Source organism: Mus caroli, unplaced genomic scaffold (assembly GCF_978045245.1).
Source record: "Mus caroli unplaced genomic scaffold, Mus_caroli_1 scaffold_11, whole genome shotgun sequence".
NCBI lineage: Eukaryota > Metazoa > Chordata > Mammalia > Rodentia > Muridae > Mus > Mus caroli.
In genome coordinates, this window is record NW_028227266.1 from 74,536,335 (window position 1) to 74,554,910 (window position 18,576).

Genomic DNA, 18,576 nt, shown 5'->3' on the forward strand with positions numbered 1-18,576 from the left:
AGCCCTGACATGACATTATGAGACACTATGACACTTGCAGACAGGAGTCTCCAAAAATGCCTCTGAGTTTGTTTTCTGTGGGCCAACCTGGGCATGCACCCTGCATTTAAGCATAGTTTGTCTCCCCAGTGAGTCTCCCATGGAGGAAACTAAAATCCTTATTTGCAAGTGGTTATCAGTTGGACATTGCTTCTGGGTTAGGGATGGGGGCATGCATCCTCTTCTTTCAGCTCTAGCACCCCATCTGGTGCAGACCCCTGCAGGTCCTGTGCATGCTGCGTCAGTCTCTGGGAGTTCATATGTAATTCAATCATGTTGATTTAGAGAGCCTTGATTCCTTGATGTTCTCCATCCCCCTGGCTCTTACACTCCTTTTGTTTCCTCTTCTGTAGGAATCTCTCTGCTCCAAAGGGGAGGGTTTGATGGAGGGATCCTGTTTAGGGTTGAGTGTTCCAAGGTCTCTTTCTCTGCTGTGTGGCTGTGGGTCTTTGTGTTTGTTCCCATCTCTTGCAGGAGGAAGCGTCTTTAATGAGGACTGAACAAGACACTGACTTATAATTATAGCAGAATGTCATTACGAGTCCTCCCCAACCACTTTTTAGACAGCGGCATCTGGTTTTAACCTAGGTCCCTGGGTTATCCAGTCTCAGGTTTTTGGTTACCCAAGCAGTGCCGAGTTTGGGTTTGAGCAGGCCTTAAGTTAAATCAGATATTGGCTTGTTATTTCCATAGTTTTGTACCGTCATTTCACTAACATATCTTTCAGGCAGGAGACCAAAGGGTTTGTAGCTGGTTTGATGTATATGTTCTACCTTTGGTTGTATGCAGAGTACTTTCCTGTCCAAAGAAGCTAGAACACTGGGGTGAAGACACCAGGTCAACATCTTCACATTGGTTTTCATACTACCCCTCAAATCGCTCTTATTTTTAGCTGTTTCTCCCCATATTCCTTCTCTCATCTGCTTCTTTCTTCTCCACTTGTCCCTCCCATTCCAGACCCTGTCCCAGTCATTCATAACTATGTATTCTTTTTCCTTTTCCTAGGGAGATTTATCTGTCTTTCCTAGTCCCTTATTCTACACTTAACATCTATGGTTCTATGTATGCTAGTTTGATTATCATTGATTTGACAGCTAATATTTATATATAAGCAAATACATGCATACATGCATACATACATACATACATACATACATACAATTGTCCTTCTAGTTCTGGGTTACCTCACTCAGGATGATGTTTTCTAGTTCCATCAATTGTTCTGCAAATTTCATGATTTCATTTTTTTTTTAAAGACTGAGTAACACTACTTCATTGTGCAAATGTACCACATTTTCTTTACACATTTATTTGTTGAGGGACATCTTGCTTGCTTTCAATGTCTGGCTAATATAAATAGAGCAACCGTGAATATAGTTAAGCAAGTGTCTATGTGGTAGAATGAAGTGTCCTTTGGGTATATGCCCAAGAGTGTTATAGCTGGATCTTAGGGTAGATCAATTCCTAGCTTCCTGAGGGACTACGACTGCCTGGCTGTACCAGTTTGCACTCCCACCAGCAATGGGTGGATGTTCCCCTTGCTCCACATCCTCACTGGCATGGGCTTTCATCTGTGTTGTTGACCTGAGCCACTCTGTTAGGTGTAAGATGGAATCTCAAGTAGTTTTCATTTCTATTACCCTGGTGGCTAAGGATAGCGAACATTTTTAAAATGTTTCTCAGCCATTTGAATTTCCTCATTTAGAATTCTGTTTAGATCTTTATCCCATTTAAAAAACTGCCTTATTTGTTTTCTTGCTATATAGTTTGATGAGTTGTTTATATAATTTGGATATTATTCCACTATCATATATGTAGTTGGTAAAATATTTTCCCATTGTGTAGGCTGTTGCTTTGTTCAAATGTATCCCTGTTTGATTGAAGCTGTTAAGCTTTTGCCATTGCATGACACGTGTGAGTCCTAATGTGCCCAACTGTGGATTCAGGCTAACATCTTTACCTTCCCTATATTAATGGTCATTTAATTTCACAATTTAATTTCCATTACATATTCAATCTGTTTTTCAGTCCTTGTGTCTATTTTTTTAACTTGGAAACGAATACAAACAAGGACAGCTTTGAAGAGCTTTGGTAATATAAAAATCACAGTTTTCTTAAATAATAATAATGATAATGGTTTAGGTTCCATCTATTTCATATTTCCAATACCTAACATATACTATACATTTAATTATAAGATTAAAAATGATAAATTAAATTTTAAAATTTTCACTATTTTTATTATATGTAATATATTCTATGAACATAAATTTTTAAAGCAGTATTATTTTTCTATAGCTAAAACCAAAAACACTGAGAGACTTTGGAATTAAGAAAAAAAAAAGAAACATTGCAAACAGAAGGAAACTTGGAATGTGGAGTTAAGTGCTTTTTTAATTATAAAAGTCAATGCATATTGTAATGACTAGAAAACCTTTTTTTCCCCACTGTGAAGTCCTTTACAGTAACCTGTTTCAGAATCAGAAAGATCATATATTAAAAATGGTCCCTGCAGTCATCAACATATACAAGTAAAGTCTAGCTACTGTTAAATTAACACTTCGTTAAAATATCAAAGTAAACGTTTCAACAAATACTTTTTTATGTTATATTTCAAAACAGGACCAAAAAAAAAAAAAAAAAAAAAAAAGGAAAGAAAGAAAGAAAAAAAAAGAACAGCTTGCCAGTTCTATTCCACAGCAGTCAAGTTTCTCAGTTTGCATTTTCTTTTCTTTTGCTGAGCTCTCTGTTGCTGGAAACTCTTAAACAGATTTCAAGGGCTACACCTGAATAAACACGTTGTAAAAGTGTTTATGTATTGAAGTGGGTCAGTTCAAGGTATGGTATTTGGCTGGAACTTCTAATTTCTCTTTTTACAGCACAAGGACTGCCAGAAGGAGGAAGTCTGAGCTGAATTAATACATTTGTTACAGTGGAAGCAAAATGGAAACTACTCTAACCACAAATCAAACTGCCTCTTTCATTTATGCCAATGATACAGTTTTTCTAAGAAGTATATACACTCTGGCACAGAGCCACCATACGTTTGCATTTGAAAGGAAAACTTGTATGCTTATTTGTTTAAGGTTTACTGCTTGGGTTATTTGTAAGCCTTTTCCTGGTAGGACTGACTGCAGAAGGGCTTGTGGGATAACTTTTCTCTGTTATAGGACAATTGTTGACGATACCCATGTTGCCTGGATTGGTGCAAACTTTCTTTTAAGAACTAGCATCGCAACATGTGAAGGACCTCTGTGTCTCTTACAACAGCTGTATGAACTCTTGCAACACACACTTATTTTCTGATGGTAGAAAGTCTCTCTGTACAATTCATGCGCACAAAAAACTGTTTATGTTGCCAAAATACACTATCTTAGAAACAAGGGCTTATTTGGTCAAATGACACTGATGCTGTCTTAGGGATTTGCTTCCCTTTTCTTTATTCTCTGGTTGGTTTGGTCTTGTAGTGGACCTTGTAGTGGAGGTTGCTTCATAGTCTTGGCTGAATAAATATTTTAAGAAAACATGCACATTTCTCAAGGGGCAAGCCAGAGTCAATCATGCACATATTTCAAGCCATGTTATATATTACCCTTACAGGATCAGTAACTTCATATCTAGACTAGTAACTGCAATAAGTCTGAGTAATTCCCATGTAAAGCTACAGCAGAAAACTAAATAGTTCACCTTTTTGGGGTGTGTGTGTGTGATTTCCATGGAACTAGAAACCAATCAATGGTTTTCTTTGTGTATATATAGCACAGAATATATATTAACTACATATATAGTATATACATCATCTAGTTTCATTTTATATAAACATATAATTTAAAGTGACAATTACTTTAAATTGGAAGCATAGTAGTAACTCACTCCTATAGTGTTTGTGAAACCATATTTAAATAATGCATAGAAAGCACCCAGAAAATTATATAGTATACTCAGAGCAAGTACTCTAAACATTCTGGTACAATTATAAATATTATTGCTACTCCATGGGAAAGGCAGTTTAATTCACCTCAGTTTCTAGAGCCTAGGATACCCTGACTTGTAATACACTCTGGTTTCTCCCTCTTTCTCTGGTGTGCAGCCACATGTATAGATTAACAAGGGTCTAAGATATAAACTAAGTACAAATCAAGCAAGCATTGATAAGCTCACGTAGAATTTCCTTCTGTACTGAGAGTTACCAGACTTCATTTGAGTCTTCTGAAATCTCAGGCAACTTTCAGTTCATGGAAACTCACTGGGAGAGGAATTTAGAAATTTCCACATTACTGAGGCCATCTCTCCAGCACTGCCCAGGTGAGATGCAGGGCCACTCTACTGAGTGCCGGTCCAGCCCCTCTCCTGGGCAAAGTGGGAGAACACACCCTGGTGATGTGGGTGTAGGAGAGCTGGCAGGTTGACCAACTCAGCTACCACCTTGGCCTAGACCCAGGGCTTTGAGTTGTCCCACCCCAACATCCGTCCCATCTATGAACTGCTGAAGCATGTAAAGGGGCCTCTCCTGCAGATCCAAAGCTGCAGGATCTCCATGACTCAGGTCAACAACAGGATATCCAAGAGGAGTTCTGGTTAAGATGTAGTATTGATGGTGTAGCAGAAGTCAGAAGCCTCAAACCAAACCAGTGACTCATTGCAATGAACATTTGCAAGATGTATGAATAAAGGGTATACTATGTGACACACAACAACATCCACAGCAAGACGTCTATGTATGTATGTATGTATGTATGTATGTATGTATGTATGTATGTATCTATCTATCTATCTATCTATCTATCTATCTATCTATCTTGTTTTCTTTTTGTGGGGAGATTACAAAGCTGGAGGGTGGGTATGAAGCAATGGGGAGATGAGTGAAATTGGGGTGCATGATGTGAAGAATCAATAAAAAGTTAAAAAAAATCTCCGTTTGTTCAAAAACATTTTACAATGAGAATGGAGTTCACAAGAGGCTGTATTTCCAGAAGTCTCCCAGAATGACAGGGAGAATGCTAATGGTAGAGTAAACAACTTTGGGAAGTTTCCTGATATTGGCCAGAAGTGAGAGGGAAATGGCTAGCGGAGCTGACTTACCCAAGAAAAGCTGAAACTGGCTGGAAGAAGTAGAAATTCCCTTCAGGCATGTCAATCTTTATCACTTAGAGAAAAAAATTATAGGGCCTTTAATGCAGAAAATCCCAGAGTTGACTTTGGAAACTATATTTGATGTGGAAATTTCTAGGCTGTTGGAAAACAAGTCTATCACTTTCCTTGAATTCAGTGAGCGAGAGTAGCCATGGGATGCGACCTGGTATGCCTCTATGTGTACTATGCTGTGGTAGAGGGGACAAGAGAGACAAATATGCCTAAATATTTATTTAATCATAAATATCAAGGTTTATGAGAATCCAATCCTTAGTTTATAAAGTCTATAAAGAAAACATTCAGATAAGGCTTAAATTGTTTTCTCCTCTTCAAAGTATTGCAGGCTCATTCACACTACTTTATCTTTCTCATAAACTACATGTTTATATATTTTGTTCTAGGACGCAGCATCAATGTAAAATCTGCTGGTCTTGTGGGGAGACATGGACCTCAGTCAAAACAACCATTCATGGTGGCCTTCTTCAAGGCAAGTGAGGTACTTCTTCGATCTGTGAGAGCAGCCAGCAAACGGAAAAATCAAAACCGCAATAAATCTAACTCTCATCAGGACCCCTCCAGGATGCCCAGTGCTGGAGGTAAGATAGAATGAGCATGACAGTTGTGCTCTGAGAATTATTGGGTCCTATGTTGCAAGTCAAGTTGCCACAATAAATTTGCCAGCTGCATATACCTTCATTTGGTACATTAAATCATCTAAGTGATGTTTCTAGCATCCCCAGAATGTTTCACTGGTGAATCACTCAGTAATTCATTTAAAAATAACTATGATGTGCCTTCATGTGTTGAAAGATTCCATTCAAATTAAAATCAAGCTGGCAGTAATAAAGTTATGAAGTGGCTAAGTCAACAAAGTCTAGCCAAAATGAAATGACACAGTTTGCAGGCTGACTTCCTCAAGGAATGGTCAACCAGATGAATACAGCATACAGTTCCTTCTTTCGTGTTTAGGTGTGAATCATGTAGCTCTTTCTAGAAGCAGGAGCATGGCAGACTGTCAGACAGTCAGGATGTGTTTGAATGGAATCTTTCAACACATGAAGGCACATTATTATTGGGTGGGCTGATACCTGGACTATCCAATCTCGTGCATACATAAAACTTTTCAGCAAAACATTACAGATGTGCAGCTGATATAAATCTACTTTGATTTTAATTTAATCTCCTTTTGGTTAGAAGAGGAGATAAAAGCATCACTGATTAGAGAGTGGGCAAACGCCTGTGACTTAACTATATACTTTATGTCAAGAAGGGCCCTGGTTAGTCTAGGCTACAAGCATGTTTCATATGAGGTGAAACTGATGTCTACATTATTAAAATAATCTATATCCATCTATGAAAAATAGATTTGGTGGCTGACTAATCCTAGCATATGTTTACTGACGTATATGCTTCTATGTTTATAACCACCATATATGCACAGTACTTTGCAAGGCATAATGGACAAACAGATGCATAGAATAGCTGTGACTCTCGCCAACAGTATTTCAGCAAATTAGGAATCCAATTTCAAATAGCTTTCACTAATATTTTTAAAATCTCCATTTTTTTTTGAGGTTACTTCAATGTAACAAATCTTCTAGAAGCCGAGATTCTCAAAAGACGGAATTCATTCACCCTCCTAAGGTGTAGTTGTCAGATTAACCATGTTAGGCAGAAATCCATTTGGTATGCCTAGAAAAAGAGGCAATAGGAGATAATTATATATGGTACTACGTTTTGCTGACTTAAATGCTACATATATAAAATGAATCTTTCAAAGAGAGTTCTATTGAAGAATAATGGTAGTTTTATACTACTTTGTTAAAGACCCTCACAAAATATTTAGTTTGGCAAAAACTATAGTCTCTAAATATGAAAATGGAGAAAAATAGTCTAAGCCCCTCTCTCTTCTTGCAACTACTACCTTGTCAAAGTTTATATATATATATATATATATATATATATATATATATATATTTATATATATATATATATATATATATTCAGATAGAAAGTTTCTGAATTTGACTGGAATATTTTTAACTTAATGTGGCACTGTGCATCAAGAAAGGAGTTTTCTAAAACTGAGTAGAATCGTCAATAATTTTTGAGGAAGCTGGAAAGCACAAAGGACAGCCATGCTCTTATTAGTCAAGCTTATAATTACTCTGGCAGAAGGTTCCAGCAACCAGAATCATCAAAGCCCTTTTCCATGTGGGCCAACTCTATTTATCTTCTCTTCTTGACCACAAAGTAACAAATGTCCTTCTATAACCATCGATGAATAAAACATATGGAGCAGCAGTCAGGAGCCTTTTCACCAGTTTCCCAACACGTTTAGTGTATGTGCTTATTATAATATAGACTAATATTTCTTTTTTGCAAAGTTTGTCCTTGGCAAGCATCTCTGTAAAATATGTGGTAGATGGTTTTGAAGCTCATTCATATTTTGATAATAAGAAAGTAGCTGGTTTTCTGTGAGACTTAACCTTTCAATAGGTAATAATCAAGCAGACTGGAAAAGCCTCCAAGGGTTTGGGTTAAAAGGTGGGGCTGAAAGAGAGGGAATGGTAACATAAACAGAACACTTGATACTTGTGAGGCTTGAAATGCCAGGGAAAATGTAAAATTATCCAAATATAAATAATAGATGCTATAATAGTACCAGGCTTTTATAATAAATGATAGAACAAAGACTCCCTGACGAACACAGGGTAGAGGCACGTTAAAGAAAGTAATGATAGAAGTTTGTCAAATTGCAGTTTTAAACGCATCTCATAAAGTATTGGAAGTCTGAAAAAGCACTTGGCATAGGTGAATCAAAATCCAGGACAGGTCATTTTGGCTATTTTAGTTCACTTTTGTCCTGTTTCAAAGAGTCTTATACTGGACATGGTGAGGCACTTGTGTAATCCCATTATTTAGGAGGCTGAGGCTAGAAATCCAGAATTCCAAGCCAACTTGAGTTCTCTAGGGTTTGTGTAAAAACAAAAAAAGAGGAGGGGGGGAGGAGGAAAGGGAGTAGAGAAACAAAGAGAGATGATAAAAAGAAGGCATGAAGGGAGTGAGTGTGGGAGGGAGAAGACAGAAGGAGGGCTAAGGAGAAAAGTATGAGTCCTTCCTTAGGGCTTCTCAATGTTCCCTGTCCTGTACATAATCCTACAGGAGAGGCTAGAAAAGTATGTGCCCACCAAATACTTATGATTGCGCCTGGAAAACCACCTTCCAAATTCAAATGAATATTTGTAGAATCATTGCTTTTAGATTTTTTTCAGAGATTGCCAGTCTCAGGTCCTTTGTCAAGAAGGTTGAACAGGATCCTGTAGAAGATAGTGATAATGTCACATTGACCATGCCCAATTTCTTTCTTTCTTTCTTTCTTTCTTTCTTTCTTTCTTTCTTTCTTTCTTTCTTTCTTTCTTTCTTTCTTTCTTTCTTTCTTTCTTTCTTTCTTTCTTTCTCTCTCTTTCTCTCTCTCTCTCTCTCTTTTTTAAAATTTGGATGGTAGAGGAAAGAAGAAAAGACATTAGCTACATTTTAAGCCAGCCATTCTTGAGGATACAAAGGCTTTAGGTTGATAAGGTTTTCAAGGAACCCATGGACCATGATGTTGTTTCAAGAGTTACATAAAGTACTCCAAACAGCAGAGTATTAAGAGTCTGTGAAAGCTAACAGGAAATATGCCAAGTCCCAGCTCACTCCAGAACTCTGGAAAACATTTTACCACATGCTTAGTACTAAGAGTCCTTGAAAGTGGATCTGGTCATGTGGTGGTCCTGCTTAAAGCCTTGATAGTGTCTCAGGGTTGTTCTCTCATACAGTTAATCCTAACTCAAACATTCTGCATGTATTCTCAAATAAAGTAAGTATTACCTCTTGTCTAATGTATACAATGGAAACATACCTTTTGAAACATATCAATCCAAACAAGAGACTAGACTCAATTAAATTATCTAGGATGCTTTATAAATACATCGCCAAAAAACCATCATAAATGATATCTTATGTATTTTAGATGTGATTTAGTCATATTCCTAGCAAAATGGTCGGATTCTTTTAAAATGTCACAGTATTTTTAATAAAACTAGAATTAGTGTAATCATATAATTTTAAATGAACATTTTACTTGTTTCTGAGTGAAGTCTCTAAAATTAACACTGGAATGAAAATCCCACAGTGCGTGTGAGCCAGCGGGGAGGGTGTGAGTGTGCCACTTGTCTGCCTTGTGGTGACTTGGATGAGGGAGAGATGTCCCTCCCTTGCCTCTTGCTACCAATGGCAGGGAGGAGAACTGACCTCAAAGACACCAGAGCAGGAGAACTGGTCTTACCACTTTCCTGCCTCAGCACCTGGGAGAGCAGGCCTGCTCCTCACCTGGGCAGCACAGTAGAGCTGGCCCTGGATGTCAATGAGCCAGCCCCTAGGGCATGAGAGAGGGAGACCAGCAGGGTGAGCAGCTCAGATAACTCTCATGCCCAGATCCAGGTCTTTGAATTGACCCACCCCAACACAACATCTACCCCATTGATGAACTGCGGGGGTGCATGAAGGGGCTGGTCCTATAGAACCAAAACTACAGAATCTCCCATAACCTAGGGCAACAGCAGGATATCTGTCAAGAGTCCCAGTGTAGTTACAGTATTGACAGAGGAGCAAAAGCCAGTGGCCATGTACCAGACCTATGAGTCAATGCAATGAACATTTGCAAGCGAAGACGTGTGGACAAAGGGGTGTACTGTGGGACACACTGTGACACACTATGGCTTCTGCCATGAGGGTGTTTGTTTGTTTGTTTGTTTGTTTTGCTGTAGAGGGGAGGTTGCATGGGTGAAGGGTTGTTAGGAGGACAAGAGGGGATGAGTGAGATTGAGGTGCATGATATGAAAAGAATCAATGAAAAGTTAAAAAAAAAAGGAAAACCCCCACAATGCTACATATAAAAAAATATTTCTAATCTAGATGATCTGTATAGAAATTAACATTTAAAATTGATTGTTCTGTGAATTGTGAAAGGTTTTAGCAATCTTTCCCAAGCAATTACTCTGGCACATCCAGTATGTCATTACTTAACCCTGGCTTCTTATTGGCACATTTCATTTTCTATCATCTATCCATTAATACTGACTGCATCACTTACTAGGTGTGTAGTCTGGGATATGACCACTAGGTGACTGTTGATCGTAACTACTCAGAGTTTGTATGGAATCAAAAGTGAGACCAGAAGGACAAACAGTGAATGGAGACATTTGGGAAGCGTTTGTCTAGAGAAATCTAGCAGCTAGTTTGAATCCAAAGTTTGTAGATAGAATTTGATGTCAGCAGCCTCGAAGGCAGTGGTTCTCAACCTTTCTAAGGCTGCAGCCCTTTAATGCAGTTCCTCATATTACCCAACCACGAAGTTATTTCATTGCTACTTCATAACTAATTTTGCCACTGTTGTGAATCCTAATTTAAATATCTGATACACAATATATCTGATAAATAATTACTGTGAAAGGGTCATTGAATGCCCAAAGGGGTTGTGGGCCATAGGTTGAGTACAGCTACTCAAAGGTGTAGATGCCACTGGTGTGGTTTCAGGGATGCTTGGCTAAACAGAATTAAGGAAACCTTCCAGGTAGCTGTTAATTTATTGGTTACTGTTTTGTGTCACAGATTAATCCCCTCCAAAGCACATCTATTCCTATATAAATGAAAGCAGCAGTCCCTCTGGGGCATGTTGTACACATTCAAGTTGGTAATTCACATAGTGTAGCAACCTGACTCTCTTTTTAGGTTTATCAAAAGTTTCCTTGAAGAATATGTGAAAGTCACCCTATTGAACAGTCTGTTTTGAGCTTCATTAGGCTATATTTATCATATTCTGTGAATAAATTAATTTTTGTCCTAATTCTCTATTTGCTTACTTCTTTTTTGAAAACTAAAAAGAGAAAGTTAAAAAATATCATTTGCTTTGAAAGAGAAAAACATTTCAACATATTAGTTAATTTAAACTGTTGTCATGCTTAAATGTTGTTCTGTTTTGAATCTCTCTATATAAAATATGTTTACATATAGATATCTGCATCTATCTACCATTACTCTATCAACTATACCTACTATATATCATCTAGAAGTTATCTTTGATAACTCTTAAGTGCAACATTGTTGATAGATATATGGAAGTTTTTTGTTTTGTTTGTTTGTTTTTCCCTAATTTAGTCAATTATCGTTCCATTTATATACTCAGCCCAGTGTATCTTCATTTGCCTTTTCTTTTTCATATCTATTTTATTTTTATTGATTATTTGGGAATTTCACATCATGCACCTCAATCACTCTCATTTACCAGTCCTTACATGTTTGTCCTACTCCCTTGTGACCTCCCCCTGAAAACTTAAAAATTAAAAAACAGATAATAATAATAATAAAAACAAAGACAAGTGAACAATAACAACAACAAAACCAAAACAAGTCCAATATGTGTTATCCATATACTCTCTGAAGCACGGTCAAACTCTCAGTGGCCTGCCCTTTAAGTAAAGCTGAGTCCTTTTCCTCCTACACCCCCACCAGAAGTCACCGATTGTGGGGAGCCGACTTCAGCATGCTTATCACACTTTCTAAAAGTTCTCTAAGATGGGTTCCTGTTTAGACTGTTACTCTTCAGCACAGACCACGGATATAGCCCCCAGATGTGGTAGGGCCTGGACCCAGGCAAGGCCCTTGAGGACAGCCCAGACCACGGACATCCACTTGACCTCAGGCGACAGTACAGGCTATTCACATCGATGTGGCCCCTGAGGCAGCACGACCCATGGGCGTCAACATGGTCTCACACTGCAGAGACCACGGACATCCGCATGGATTTTGGTGGTAACCCAGACCATGGACATCAACACAGACCCAAGTTGCAATAACACCATAGGCCCAGACACGGCCCTCTCAGGTTGTAGTTCAGGCCACCCAGATTAACATGACCCCAGTCAGACCACAGACTTCAGCATGGCTTCCGATGGCAGCTCTTCATTTGCTGTTTCAATAGTCAGAGCTCAGAACATTAAAAGTTTATATAGATCTCAGGGTTTTTACTCCCCCACTTCTATTTCATTGTGGGTTTATTATTATTATTTTTAGGTAAAAAATAGAATGATATTTTAAATAAAAATTAAATTTGTATTGTTCTAGAAATCAGTTATAAAATTTGCCTAAGTACTTAATATTTTCAACATTTGACATTATTTTTCCAATGCTACTACCGTTAAAACCATGCCAGGGAAATATGTTTGAAGTAAGTTAGTGTATTGTTTGTAGTATTGGCTGTTGCACCAGAACTTACTAGTAATTTTTATCATGACTTCTTTTTAAATTTTAATATATTTTTATTTATTAAAATACAAACATATAATTTCTTTTAGTTCTTTTTCTTTACCAGTAGTCCTCCCATTTCTCCTTTTCACCCCATCTCAAATTCCTGACCTCCACTTCTTTGTTATAATCAACACATGCACACAAATACAAACACAAATACACACACACACAAACAGATGAAAATTCAGTCTCCGATTCCATTCAGTGTTGTTTGCAAGCGCATGATTTTAGGGATGGTCATTTGGTATTGGCTAGGCAATTAAGAGCCTTATCTCTATTAGAGCCTTATCTGTAAGGGAAGATCCTTCTGCTCTCAGTATCCCTCAGTTACCTGGAATACTTTGTTTAGGGGTGGAGGTTCTGTGAGAGATTTCCTGCTTCATGTTACCTGTCTACTGTGCTTGTTCTGAGATAGGCAGCTAAGTAATGGGTGAGGCTTCCCTGTCAAGGAAGTTTCTAGGAGACAATCACACAGTGGATTCCCTGATCTTCTTCTCCTTTTATTTCTGGTCATACAATCTTTCTGCCTTCTCTTTTTCCGTGTTGCCCGAGCCATCTATAAGTGTAGGAGTGGTGTTGGAGATGAATCCAGTTAGGCTGGGCTCCCAGGGTCAGTTCTTCTCTGTATAATGATAAGTTGTGATTTTCTGTAATGGTCTTTATCTTTTGCAAAGGGAAGCTTCTTTGGTGAGGCTTGGAAGTTACTCTGGTCTGTATGAATAAGGAAAGTATTTTGAATGCACTTAGGTAGTATGCTGGTTTAGTAAACTGGTGGTTTTGGGATCTCCTCTTAATATCCATGACCTCACTAATCCCTTAACTAGGTTTTCGGCACCAGACATGGTGTTCCTCTTGTTGGATGGGCCTTAAGTTCAATCAGACAGCTTTTGGTTGCTGCTACCAGTGCCACTATTGCACCTTTGAGAATAACTTGCCTTGATGTTTGTTGTTGTGACTTATAGGCTTGGCAGCTGGGTGAGACTGTTGGCAATTCCTCTATTGGCAGCTTACTTAGCACCATCCTGGACTATGAAAGTTAGTCTCCAGGGAGGTGGGTCTATGGTCAGACTCCGCTTGTATCCTCCAAGTCCTGTGTCCTACATGTGTAGTGTTATCAACATCAAGGCTACCTTCAATCTTTGCATCTGAGAGTATAATTGGATTGATCAACAACTCAAACCAGGGTTTCTTACGAATGGTATTAGACAGACTAAGGTTATTCAGGAGCATTGTTGGACCAAGTGTAAACTGTACATCTATATGTAAATATACAATGGTATGCATTTTAGGAAAAAGTAAAAAAAATAGTATGTTCCTTTATGGCTCTTCCAAACACCTTTAGTGTGATTTTTTTTAACCTCCTTCTTCCCATTCCTTCTGAACTCACCACATTACCACTTCCTTAGTCCTTCCTTAGATCCTTCATCTTACTTGCTCTGCTACCTCAGTCTCTAGTGATTCTTCTTCCTTCCTCTGTGGTACCTTTCTGATCTCCGAGTTTCTTTGGTTTCTCCAGGTTATCAAACAGACATGTGATGCTACGGAGCCAGGAACTTAACCTCACATGAAGACATGTGGCTTTTGTCTTTCTAAGTCTGGCTTAGCTCATTCAGTAAAAATTATTTTCTAGTTCTACCCACTGCCTGACATTCTGACTGGGATGATATAAAATCTCAAGTAGCTTTAACTTTCATTTATTTGATTGCTTTTATGCTTGACTCTTTTTTGGCCCATTCGTCACTCAAAATGATGTTTTTGATTTCCATGGGTTTGTGCACTAACTAGAGACTTGCTTGCTGTCCACTTCAAGTTTTATTACGTTATGGTCAATATAGGATACATGGAGTTACTTCAAAATTTCTGAATTTTTTAAAGATTTGTTTTCTGTCTCAGAATGTATTTTTTATTACAGAAGCTTCCGTGACCTGCTGGATATGTTTATGTGTATAAATACACACACACACACACACACACACACACACACACACACACATCATTGGGTTTCAGGTGGAATATTCTGTAGATATCTGTTAATTCCATATGATGTATACCATTTAATTATGATATTAATTTTCATCCAGATGATTTATCTATTGGAGAACGTGAGATATTAAAGTCACCTACTACTGTTAATAGTTTGATGTTAATCTGTTTCTTTAATTCCAGTAGTAAATTCTGTAAATGAAATTGTTTTTACCAGAGCTTGGTGCATATATATATATATATATATATATATATATATATATACACACACACACATATATATATATATACACGTATACGTGTATATATATATGTATATATATACACATATACGTATACGTATATATACATATGTATATGCACACACACACATATATATATGTGTATATATATATATATATGATTGCAATGTCTTCTTGGTTAATTGTTCCCTTAAGTAGAATGAAGTGTCTTTGTCTCTCTACACTGGCACATTTCCATTTGTAGTTTAGTTTGCCAGGCATTAGGAGTAGTATTTGTTTGATTCCTGCTCCCTTTGTGTTGGAATTCTTCTTTCCATCCTCTCATTTTCAGATGCTGTCTACCTTTCAATCTGAGTTTCTTGGAGATAACAGAAAGATAAAGTTTTAAAAATCCATTCAAATAGCCATTGCCGTTTGATTGGAGGGTTAAGGCCACTAATATTTAAAGTTATTATCAAAAGGTATGTGTTGGTTGTAGTCATCTTGTTTGTTTTTTGCTGGTTTTAGTCACACTTTGTGTCTGAGTAATTATGGGAATTTCTATAGTCTCTTGCTTTTGCTTATTCCTTTCTTCTGTCCAAAGTACTTCTTCCACATTTTACTTTGAGTTGCCTGATAGTTATGAATATCTTAGCCCATTTGAACCGTGGAAAGCTTTTCTTTTTCCTTTAATGCTGGCACATAGTTTTTCTGGGCACAGTAATCTTGACTGACAGTTGTGATATTTAGATCTTGGAATACATTGCTTCAGGTTCTTCTGGGTTTAAAAGTTTCCACTGAGGAATTAGCTGTGTTTTTCTAGTAGGTTTTTCCTCTATAATGCGATTTGTGTTCTTTCTTTTGAAATTTTCAAGAATCTTTCTTGTTTTTTTTTCCTGTATATTTGTGACATAACTATGATTTACCACAGGGTCCTCTCTGGCATGCCTGTTGGGATTCTGTGTGCTTCTTGCATCTTTATGAATATTCTTTTAATTAGTTTATGGAAGTTTTCTTCTATAATCTTATTGAAGATCCAGTTTTTGACATTAACCTGTGATTATTCTCCCTAATCTACAATTTAAAGATTTTGTCTTTTGTTGGCATCTCACATTTCCAGTATGTTCCTTTCCTATGAGTAAAAAAATAATATTCTCTCCTAGTTTGTTCTAGTTCCTCTACTTATCTTCAAGTCCTACTCTGTCTTCTACTTAACCCATTCTACTGGGATGGATGGAATCCCTTGACTTTTCTAGTAGAGTGATTTAGTTTCTCAATTACAACTTCATTTCAGCTTGAGTTCTTGACAATGTTTTCTCTCTCTTCTGTGAATTCAGTCACTTCATTCAGACTTATGTTTGTGTTTCCTTGCAAATCCTTCAGGTACTTTCTCACTTTGAGTTTATTCTTTATAATTTTACTGAGCTGTTTACGTCTTCCTTAAATTTCTCATTTTTTGATAAAGTTTATGACTTTTCTTTAAAGTTCTATATCCTGGGGTTCATCTATAATTCTCGCTGGAGAACATTTCTTGAGGGTTGGTGGATTTTTGGTGGGGTAGTGGAGGTGGTGTCTTTATCCTTCATATTATTTTTAATATGAGCTCTAGTCATGTGGTCTTTTGCTGTTTGTATATTTAATGTGGGCACAGCATGCCAGGCTGGGGCTTAGGCTGTGCCACCTGGTCTGAACCTGGAGCCTTGGAAAGATATATTTCAGGCTCATCAGGCTGGTTCAGGCTCTTCTTGTGATTTCAGGTCTTAAAATTAAGTAATGTACAGGCAGGATAGGGTCAGGCAGACTCACCAGGCTTGCCCCATATACAGGATGTGTGGGCTTGGCTGAGCCTGAAGAGGGGTCTGGCACAAATCCCTCAGAACTGGGAGATCAGAACTGGGTGATCAGAACTGGGAGAAGTTGTGAAGGGGAGTATAGATATGTTGCATGTGCCTTCATGCAATGTGGCCTGTCCTGAAGGTCTGGGTCTGGTGATTTATAAAGTGGGGTAAGGAGCCCCAGGAGAAGGTCAAGATTCTTGGCAATCTGTGGGCGTACTGGGGTTGGGCACATGACTTCATCTGTAGACCTGTACATCAACAGCAGAATTATGTCCATTTTATTTAATCTCCTAAGGGCTGCCAGTCAATATTTTTAAAGCTATAAACATCATTTCTTAGACCTTCTTCCTGCAGCTTACGCTGCCAACTATTGAGAGTGACCCTAACTACAGATTTTGCTGATTTGGGTAAAATATTTACTTCACCTAGTGCCCATTAATTTTTATTTCTGACAGAATAAGCATACAGGTATAACTCTCCATGACATCAGAATCTTGGAACAAGAATCCATTGTTCCATGTGTGTATACATATGTGTATATATATCACTTACTTTTTATGAAACTATTAATGAAATGAGATATTTGGGCCTTTAAATTTTATTCATTTTCCTTTTTATAAGCATGGAATTCTAATAACCATACATGTAGTTTATATTTATCATCTATTTTCTGAATATTCTGTTTGTCTGTCTATCTGTCTATTTATCATCTATTATCTATCTATCTATCTATCTATCTATCTATCTATCTATCTATCTATGTGTGTATGTAATATATTCATTTTATATTTTTGGTTAAAAACATACTCATACACTGCCTCAATAAAACTGTTGTATTATTCAGATTAAGGAAGAAGTTTCCCTGAAAACGAGAGGACAGAAACTGAAACAAAATTTTCTTTATTTCTCACTATTAACATATATTTATTCAGTCATTACATAAGAGGGAAATTATACTATCTCATTTTCTAAACTGATATCAAACAAATAATCATTTGAAATATTTATAAAGATAACAGAGTCAGCATTTGGTTTCTGGTTCAAGACTCTTTTATTTGCAATTCAGTCATTAAGTTGGAAGGTGAAATAGTGACACAAAATTTTTTTGAAGGATGTTATCTATTTCTCCTTCATTTCCCTTTTTCTCATTGAAAATAATACAAATATTTTAGAATGTTATTTGTAAAGAGTGGGAGAGAATTCCAGAGACAACACAGAAAATGTTTTATAAAGTTTTACATTTACAAATGATTTTTACTATGTTTCAGATGCAAAATAGAATTTTACATTCACATTTAATTTATTAAAACAATTATACAAATTTTAACATCTTAAAAATACATTGCAAAATATGTAATAAAAATAATGTATCTGTCAAATTATTCATGGAAAACTGTAGGGAATAAGTACATTAATTCACCAAATATTTATGAAATATATATTATGTATCAATTGCTATTTCTAGTACTTGATATATATCAATGAAGCAGAGTTTAGCAGGTTTTCTGACTTGGTGAAGATTTATGCTACGGGAGCACAGAGATAAGAAGTAATGCATGTAAAGAGTAACCAATCGCAGAGAAGGTCACTGAGTGTAAGTGAAATGTACATCACTTGTTTATGTGATCAGAGCAATGGGGACTGTTGGCATCAGTGTTACAATATTAAACGTGCTAGTTAGTGAACAACCCTTTTACAGAAGATGGTGCTTGAAAATAACTGAACAATACAGCACTCAGCTGTGTTGATATCCATGCAATAAAATACCAGGAAAAGAGTACAGCAGAGTCAGGGCCCTGAATGAGGTCCAGATTCAACTCTGTGTGTGTAACAGGAGGTAGCTGTTATGGGTAGCAAAGGCAAGGAGGAGAAGAATTACTGGAAATGAGTGAGAGAGGTAAGGGGACCACCTCACAGCAAGCCTGTATTCACTCTGTAGATGTCTCATGTTTGGTGATGCTGGAACCATAGCAGGGCTTCTATCAGACAAATGTATATTTAATTTGATAAAA

General features: G+C 37.2%; 1 protein-coding gene across 1 annotated transcript in view; it reads left to right on the top strand.

The window, feature by feature from the left end:
- Window positions 1-18,576, top strand: part of Bmp5 (bone morphogenetic protein 5) — a 132,442-nt gene that overhangs the window by 92,922 nt on the left and 20,944 nt on the right. Inside the window, exon 4 of the mRNA XM_021172253.2 lies at window positions 5,574-5,768. Coding sequence (XP_021027912.1) covers window positions 5,574-5,768 — 195 coding nt within the window. The remainder of the gene's footprint in view (window positions 1-5,573; window positions 5,769-18,576) is intronic.